The sequence below is a fragment of the Echinops telfairi genome, unplaced genomic scaffold, assembly GCF_000313985.2.
Source record: "Echinops telfairi isolate 266 unplaced genomic scaffold, ASM31398v2 ScPeMD7_7463;HRSCAF=8501, whole genome shotgun sequence".
Classification (NCBI taxonomy): domain Eukaryota; kingdom Metazoa; phylum Chordata; class Mammalia; order Afrosoricida; family Tenrecidae; genus Echinops; species Echinops telfairi.
The window spans coordinates 1,792,770-1,801,674 of record NW_022111363.1 but is presented as its reverse complement, the minus strand read 5'-3'; the positions used below and the strand labels follow the sequence as shown (position 1 = coordinate 1,801,674).

The window sequence follows — 8,905 nt, the reverse complement described above, 5'->3', positions numbered from 1 at the left end:
GAGAGCCAGTCACACCTCTGTCCCCAGCGCCTGCTGGCGTGGCCACCCACCCTGGGAGTCCTGTCTGCCAGGCCCTTACTTATAGCCAACAAAGCGTGGGGCGTATCTCTGGATCTGGGTCTTGAACTCAGACGGGCTCACCACGTCATTGGGGGATGACGTCCATATGGTCTGGATTAGTTTCGCAAACTCTATGGGGAGGAGAGGGGAGAGGGGAGAAGGGGTGGGGTGAGGGTGTGGCAGGCAGGTGCACTATTCTCCGTAAGAAATCCTGAAACTAGAGCCTCAAGCCAAAGTAGGCAGAAGCTACAAACTCTTGGGAGCGGTGCATGTTAAAGACAGCCAGGAATACTCGGGTAACAAGAGGAACCCTGCGGCCCAACAGGGAAGCACTCCGCTGCTAACTGAAAAGGCTGGGAAGGGGGGTGGGGTTTGGGGGGTGCCGAACTACCCGGCAGCTCCCAGGAAGCCTTGGTGCTGTGCTCCAGCAGGACTCTAAGGGGGTGGGGTTGCTCTGCCACATGGGCTCCTAACTGGAGTACAGTAAGAGCAGAGTGGCAGAAGGGCACACAGGGAGGCCCTGCCCAGGCCGGCGTGGGCTCCTCACCTTCCATGAGGGCTGTGTGGGCATTGCTGCTGTGGCTGAGGTCCCGCAGGTAGAGCCTCTGGAGGCAGTAATCTCGCAGCTCCCGGGTGTTGCTCAGGCACTGCAGAATCGAGTTCATGAAGCACTGCGAAAGAGGAGCCGGGAAACCAGTGAGCCACCACCAGAGCCCCAGCTGGCTGGCAGCACCACGAAGGACCCCAGGCTCCTGGGCTGGCCTGGCCACCCCCAAAATGAGTCCTCCTGCAGCCGGTCCCAAGGAGTGAGGCCTGGTGGATTCCCATGACCCACCGACCCGGTGGCATCCCTCATGTTGACTAGTGAGGTAGGTGTGTAGGAGGGCGGGGTGAGCTGGGAGGCCGTGGGAAGGGATGCTCTTGAGAAGGATCCATGCAAGCAGCTGACAGTTCAAAGGGCGAGGGGGAGGCAAGGGGGCCAACAGGCAGCAACTGGCCTAGAGGGGAGCAAATCACCTGGAGCGGGAGGGGACTCTGGTCATTGGCCTGGGGGTGGCCCAGAACTCACCGTGTTTCCAAGGTTTCGAAGACCAGCCAGACCCTGGGCGCTCTTAGAATTCTGTAGGCAAAAACCAGAGGGCACGTGAGGCTGCAGACATGGGGCTGGCCTGGTGAGAGGCTCCTGCTACAGCTTCTCACCACTGGGAGCCCCTTGAGCCAAGCCTTGCACACCCTTCTCACCCAGCCTAGGCACCTTGGAATGAGAGGACCCAGATGGGCTTGTCATTTTTGTGTGCTATTCCCCCTTTGTACACCACTCAGAGACTGAAGAGTGGAATTAGAAGGCGAGGACTCCAAATTCTGGGTGCACAGGTGAGTCCTGGGCACAGGAACTGTCAAGTTCCAGCTCCAGGTGCTAACTCACATGCCCCTGCATGGCCAATGTCGGCAGCAGCACAGCCGTGGTTTCAACAGGCACTCAAGGAAAGTTGAATGACAAAACATCTTTGACTGAGTTTAGAGTCTCAGCTGGGAAAAACAAAAAACCTCCTGTCTGCCTTTGGATCACACTGCCAAGGACAGGTGGAATTCCTTCTGGCTGAGCTCAGCACCTAAGGGCTGATTATAGGCTGGGAGAATCCTCTGCCTGGATGGCTCAAGTTTCAACATCCCCACTGGCCACTTGGCTGGGGGTGGGGGGGGTGGGGGATCCTTGTGATGGTTGGTCGATGTGGCCTAGGAGCAGGGGTAAGCACCTGCTGAAGGTGCCACTCTGGCTCCGGTCCTTGGTGCCAAGGTCTCCTGGTTAGTCCTGGGCATCTCTCCAAGGAATCTGATAACCCCAGGGCTCAAAGGGTTAAGGTGACAGTTTGCAGGAGCCTGGCTGCCCCCTCCCTCAGGGAGGGACCTGGGAGCAGGCAACTCCGGAGCAACACTGGCTAGGGCATGCTGGGGCCAGCTCAACCCTCATCAGAACAGGAGCCTGAAATAACTCGGCTAAAATTACTCATGCAGCATGCTGACAGCCTCGCACAGGCTCAGAGCCCATGAGGTCGTCAGCTAGGGGGTGGGGGGTGGGCGGTGGTGGGGTGGGCGAAAGAAGGGAAAAAAGCAACTAAGGGAGAAGGGTTTTCTCAAGAATTCCCTGCAGTCCCTGCTGATCCCTTACCTTACCAATTACCCGGCCTACCACTAAAGCGGGGGTGTAGGCGGACCCAGACTCGGAGAAGAAGCCTGGCTTGAGAAAGCCCATTGGTGGCAGGTAGGTAGGCGCATCTTTGAAGGGCTTTGCCAGGTGGGTGAGCTATGTATGGTCCCAAACACGACACTGGAACTTACCTTTCTGACAGTCTAAGCCCTGCTGGCATTCCAGTAAGAGAGCCACAAAAGCCAATTCCCTGGGGGCAAAGACCTGATCAGCTCATTCAGGTGGTCCTGCTTGGCCGCCATGAGTCCAGCAAAGCTCTGTGGCTGCGGCCATATGGCCCAGTCAACACTCAAGGCCCAATCCTCTGCCCACGCTGGGCAGTGCGCTAGCAGTCTTGAGCCCCGTGCCCCACACAACGCTGGTCTAAACAAGCTGGGAAAGAAGCAAAGCCATCTTCCACGGTGACTATGCCAGCGGACCCTCTGCTGAGACGGCATGAGGAACAGGGGTCACTGCTCTGCTGAGGGGCTCCCGTGGGGTTTCAAAGACAGTTTCACTGACACAGAGTCAGGGTCAAGAGGAACGCGGCACCCATCATCACCCACGGTTCCTATTCTTCAGAACCTTCTCTTCGTCTGGGTGGGTAGACCAGGGAGGCTCCTTTAGATACCTACTAGGACCCTGTGTTATGTTTATGTTCAGGGTCAGGCTTGGGGTTTGGTTGAAAATTTCCAGGGCCCCAAACCACCTGTCAATTTGTTCACGCTGTGTGAAGAGGCTGTTGGGTAGCAGGGCTCAGAGGGTGGGCGTGGGAGAGTAGGGCTGCGTTTTGCTCTGCCAGATAGTCTTCTGCCAGGAATAGACAGCAGGAGCTCCAGGGAAAGTCAGCACTTTCCACTCCAGAGTGTAACAAAATGTCCCGGGAGTGACCTTTCTTACAGGGAAAACAATCCTGCCTCGGGGCTGACAAGGGACGGCTGGACCAGGAGAGGCTGAGCGAGCCCTTGCCCAGTGGGAGGAGGAGGAGGGGACCCCAGCTGTTAGGCTGGGGGTCATGGGCAGAGTTAGAAAGTTTTGACCAAGAATAGCTTTGATATTAGCCACCAGCAACACCATTCCAACCTCGTCGCCATGGTTGAGAACAGACAGAGGCCACCCTTGTCCATGGGCAGCATCCACCTTCCAGGCAGGAGGCAGGGGGCTTCCCAAGAGCCTGGGCTGGTCTAACATCTGGGCCACACGTCAGGATCAAGGCAGGCTGCACCTGTCCTTCAAACTAACGACCCCAGGAAAGGGCTTTCCTGTCCGCTTCACCTGTGCCGAGGGTCAGCCCTGAGTCCGGGGCTGCAACCAAGGATCCTGGTGTGGGCCTGGCACGGGGCAGTGCACGCACTGCCAGCACGGGAACCGGGTGCCTGTTACATAAGACCTGTCAAGCTCTGGCCCCCTTCTCCCTTCCCCAGCAGGGTAGTGCCCAGCCTTCCAGCCACGCAGGGGATGCTACTTCAGTCCAGGGACACAGCGTCCACTTAGGAGAGAGGAGCCAAAAGAAAAGGAAGTTGCCCTCTTTCACCTGTCTGCAGCTCCTCTGCCCTTCACAGGGTCACGACCCCTGCCGTCCATCCCTAGACCCCTGAGGAGCAGGGAGAGGGGAGCCAGCCCCATTCTGACCAGCCTTCCTGGTTGGGCTTTGGCCTGGGGGGAGTCGCCTGCGCAGATTCCCGGCACACACCGAGAACTAGTCAAGGTTACCCTTTCCTGCACCTGTCCGGGTAGGGACCAGCGATTAAGAGGCACGTCGAGGCGGGGGAAGAGAGATGGGGGTCTGCAGGGACTTGGGGAGTGGGTTTTTAACAAGGAGAGGGGGCTGAGTAAACGTGGGATCACCTGGGGAGGGGGCATTCCTTGCCGGGAGACCCTGGGGAAGGAGGGGTGGGGGCTGGGAGGAATCTGTCCCGGGCCAGGAATCTGCGCGTGGCCCCGCAGCGGGGTGGGGGTGGGGGAAGCGCCCCCGGGAGGGGGCGGGCCTCGGAAGAGGGTCCCGCGTACCTTGGCTTTGTTGAGCAGGAGCCCCACGAAGGTGGAGAGCAGCAGCGAAGGGGAGAGAGGGGACCGTGGCCGAAGCTCCTTGGCGAGAGCGGGGAAGGGGGCGGCGGGGGGCTCTTCGGGCAGGGTCACGGTGTACGAGGTGCGCATGGTGGGGAGCGGGCGGCGGGCTCGGGCCCACACCTAACGTTGGTAAGGGGCACGGAGGTGTCCCCGCGCGGTCCCAAAGCATGGACCCCAAGGCCGGCCAGGACACAGTTCACGGCGCCCGGCGGTAACCGCTGCCGGGGAGCCAGTCCAGGCTCGCGAGACCCACTCGCCCCAACCTCTCCAGCGCTAGCCGCCAACTGCCCGGCACCCGGCTCTCTCGCGCTTCGGGGGACTGGCTGCCCCGAGGGCAGCTCGGGCCGCGCAACGTCAGCCGGGGGCGGGCTCTGCCTCTGACCACGCCCCTCAACCGCCCTCCCCCGGGCGCCGGTTGGTGGTTCGAACGAGGCTGTGCGACCTGCCCCGCCTCCTCGACTTCTTGAGACACCTCCCTGGTCCTTGACCCCCCCGCCCCCCATGCCCCGCCAGCGCTCCATCCGGAGCTGCGGCGGACCATCAGAGGCGAGCGCAAGAGTGGGGCTTGGAGCCCAAAACCAGAAATTAACTTTGGGCCCCGCCGAGGGCACATCCCCAAGAGCGAGTGTCAACTGGGCGAGCATCCCCTTGGGCAGCACGCAGTACCTACCTTGGGAGGGCTGCAGAGTCCGATTAAAGGTGTGTACTCTTTGGGGGGAAATGTTCGTTAGTACACTGTTCAGGTGGTCCTCAGACCCCTAAAGCTAAACTCCACAAGGTCCGAGGGGGTTGCCTTGCCCAGATCAAGAAAATCACATCCTTGGCTCTGAAACTAAGCTTCTCCCATCCCTCCAGCCCCCAGTCCTGGTATGGCACCAGCATCTTTGCCCCTTTTTACCTAGAGCTGACCCCCATCAGGTACAAGAGGTCACAGGCCCTTTTGGTCCCATGAAAGAACATTTTTCTGGCCTTTCTAACCAATTAGCCATCTCCTTGTCTCATGGAATATAAAGTTTGATTTTTGGGTGGGAGGGGGGCGGGCAGAGAGGAGGTAATAAATAGAATAGCAAGGAAACAGGATAGCTGGGGCTAAGGGGACTTTGGCCCTAATGGTGGTGAGGCTTGAGGACCTTGGGGGTCTTTGAGCTTTATTTTTGACTGTCCCCCCCAATCTGCCCGCAGCGATCTGCCTAGAGAAAGTATCTTGTTTGGAGCTTGCTATTTTTAGCCAGTATTTTTAGCGTTTAAAAATACTTGCGCTGCTGCAGTGTGTGCTGTTACTCATGGTGAGCTCCTTCTGTTCCTCTTGGCAAGCTGGGCCCCACATGCACACGCGTGATGCACACACGACCACAGCCACGCGGGCACGGATGTCCTGGACACATGCTAGGCTATACCCTAGGCCCCCCACTAACCAGCTCACTGACAGGAGGGGGGCAGGGTGCTTGTCCGCCAGTGTGACAGGAGAGGCTGGGGGAAGGACGTGCAGGGTACACTGCTTGCCACCGTGATGGGAGAAGCCGTCTCCACAGTCACCATCCCTGCCTAGAGGTGGACCAAGCCTGGACCCTGGACAAACTGTGCTGACAGCCTTGTTCTCCAGGCAGGCTTCCCTCCTCCCAGCCACACCCATTGCAAACTAGTCCTACACTGTCCGTGATCGTGTTTGCTTTCCTGTGCTGTTTGGATCACAATACTCTCCCGCCCTGAATCGACCGGAGCACCTGACACTTGAACCCCAGCCAAAGCCACAGGTGTCCCTGCTTCTTATGTTTGTCTCTGGGCTCCTTCCAGCCGCACCGTGACCTCACTCTTTGGTAGAAATCCCTGCTTCCAACCAACCAGCTTCTGTCCTCCACCAAAACCACACAACTGCCACCCAGTTCTCGGTGCCACTAAGTTGATGCCAACTCAAAGGGATCTTAGAGCGCAGGGTGGCACTGCCCCGAAGGGTTTCCGAGACTGTAACTCTATGGGAAGAGAAAGCCCTATCTTTCTCCCGTGGAGTGAGTGGCTGGTGGTTGAACTGCTGACATTGCATTTAGCAGCCCAAAGCATAACCACTACGCCACCAGGCTCCCTCGTTAAATGGCAGGCACTGGGGCTTCATGCTTTATACACGAGATGTTAATTTCCATCCTCATAATCCTCGTACAATGGCACACTACTATCTGTATTTATAGATGACGAGCCTTCACTCCAAAGATGACAAATGACTTGCCAAGACCACAAAGCTAATAAATGACAGTGTAGGGCTTTGAACTCACGCCTAGCTTTCAGTGAAACCCATGTGATTGGTAACTAGTAGGGCATTCTGGAATGTTCTTCCTGTTCCGTCAATTACCTTGTAAATTCTGCTCCAAACCCAGCTCTTCCACAGAGCCTTCCCTCATGAACCCCACACAACTATAAACACCGTGGAACTGTGTTATCTCGGTCGGCTAGCATTCAGTTTACACTGTATTAATTTATCTTAATGTGTTCATCTTTGTTTTAAAGTGTTTCAGAGATGTGTGTAAGCCGCTTAGATCGTGAGCAGATGGTCTTGATTGTACCGTTGCCTGGAAACCTCCTCCAGGGCCAGGGTGCAAGTTCCCTCAGGGGGTGCTGAGTAAGTGGTGCTGATCCCATTTAAAGAGGTTTGCTGGGATCCTGGAAGTCGTTCCCCGCCCCCCCGCCCCCCATCCCACTTCAGCTTCAGAGGGTGTGAGTGTGGCTTTGTGTGCTGAGTAAACACAGGGCCATAGGGGTTCAGGTGTGCCTGACCATCTCATGCCAGGACATCTTGGCATTCCACCAGCACGGTATTGTCCTCTACCTTGGAAGTAGGGGTTAGGGGGACTGCTGGAAGCAGGGAGATCCAGATTTCTGCCTGGAGTCCTTTGAGAAAGAAGTCTGAGGTGAGGAAAGGCTTCATACATGGTCCAGTCTGGTCAGGCAGGCCTGACTGCTTCAGGACAGACCAACCAAGAACCAACAGCTCATTGTAGCTCTACCCACGCCCCTCTGAGCCCTTTCTCCCCTCTGCTGCCTCTGGAAGCAGGATGGGTAGAAAGGTGATTGTCTCTGGGGGTCCGAACACCTCTGGCTCCTCACCCACAGAGCGAATCTGTGTGGGCTGATTGCTGCAGCTGGCGATGGCCATCTCTCAGCGCCCAGGCTGGCCTGGGGATGGAGTGGGTAACTCGATGGGCGGCTAACCACAAGGTCAGCAGTTCAAAACCACCAGCTGCTCCAAGGGAGAAAGATGAGCCTTTCTGTTTCCATAGAAACCCACTGGGGTAGCTCTAGCCCATCCTATAGGTGAGTCTGGATGAGTTTGGTTTGGGCTGGGGGCTGGCCTGTTGGTCCCTGTGGGCAAAGTGATTTTGTCCACTGCGAACCCATCCTGGCATGCGCTGGAAGTATAAGGTAAAGTCCAGGTTGGCTCTGTGAGGCTCAAGGCATCCTGGTTCCCAAGGTTCCAGCGGGCACTCGGGTCTGGGGTTGGTCAGCTCTGCCTGTCTAAAACCTCAGGGCCAGCAGCCCTGCTTCCAGTGCACCTGTGCTGCAACCACTGCAAAGGAACAGACTGGTGGCTTGCAGGAGGGCAGGCTGGTGGCGCAGGGGCTCATGCAGGCAGAAAAGCCCTCAGAAACAGCAAGCCGTCTCCCCCCACAACCGTCTCCCTCCTGCAACCTCCAGGCAGTACATCTACGCTGTGCTGTGGAGCCTTAAGGACTTGGCTGGGTGGCAGGGAGCTGGGGCGGACTGCAGGCAGGGCTCAGGGACAGAAGTGTCCTTGTTAGTGGCAGCCTGGTGGCTGCCTGGCTGCCCTGAGGTGGGAGGGTAAGCTAGCCCCATGCTCTCCTTAGACTCCAAGAGAGCGAGAGAGCTCATAGTTCTCTGAACCCTGGGAGAGTCTGGCCTGAACCTGCTGGATTCCAGAGGCCCCCTGCTTCCCTTCTTGAGGGAAGGGGTGGCCGGTTTTAAGTATCCATTGAGGTGAGAGTCCCAGGGGCCGCGTGCACAGCTGTGAGTTCTGAACATGTTGTTCATTTTCTAAAACCTATGGTCAGTGGAGCGGTTCCCCCAGGGGCAGGGAACATTTTGCCAGGTGTGGATTAATTTCTAGCTTGCCGAGACCCACCCCAGCATGACGTGAACTCATTAAGACATCCTGGAGGGGAGGGGTGGGGGTGGGGGAGGCGGCAGGGAGGGCAAAGTGGGCACTGGAGAAACTGAGGCTTAGGCAGCACCAAGGCCACCAGCCAGCTCAGAGACCCCAGACAGTCTTCAAGGGACGGAGGGACCAGCGGCACACGGGCTCTAACTACACACAGCAAGCAACTGCCCTTCTCAGCAGCCAGGCTAGGGACCCCTCTGGCTGAAGGTCTCCTCTGAGTGACCTTCCCATGCTGCCGCAGCAGTTCCAACCCTCAGGGGGCCCCAGTGAGGACAGGTCCCAGGTGGGCCAAATGAAACAGCTGCAATCCAGTGTGGCTGAGAAGGTGACGACCAGAGAAGAAGGTCACACTTCTCGCTCAGCAGGGCTCAGGCAGCCTTTGCTGTCCTCCGCTCTGGCTCTTTGGAATAACACGAACCCCT

At 57.9% G+C, this 8,905-nt stretch overlaps 1 protein-coding gene across 4 annotated transcripts in view; it reads right to left on the bottom strand.

Moving 5' to 3' along the window:
* Positions 1-8,905, bottom strand: part of USP2 (ubiquitin specific peptidase 2) — a 24,693-nt gene that overhangs the window by 2,396 nt on the left and 13,392 nt on the right. For 3 of the 4 annotated variants that reach the window (XM_004712766.2, XM_045283621.1, XM_045283622.1), the window contains exons 3-5: positions 1,130-1,180; positions 608-731; positions 80-191 (exon numbers count right to left, since the gene is read on the bottom strand). In XM_004712766.2, the coding sequence (XP_004712823.1) occupies positions 80-191; positions 608-731; positions 1,130-1,180 (287 nt within the window). Of the gene's footprint in view, positions 1-79; positions 192-607; positions 732-1,129; positions 1,181-4,258; positions 4,588-8,905 lie in introns of those variants that run through there. The other variant, XM_004712767.2, reaches the window with a different exon arrangement.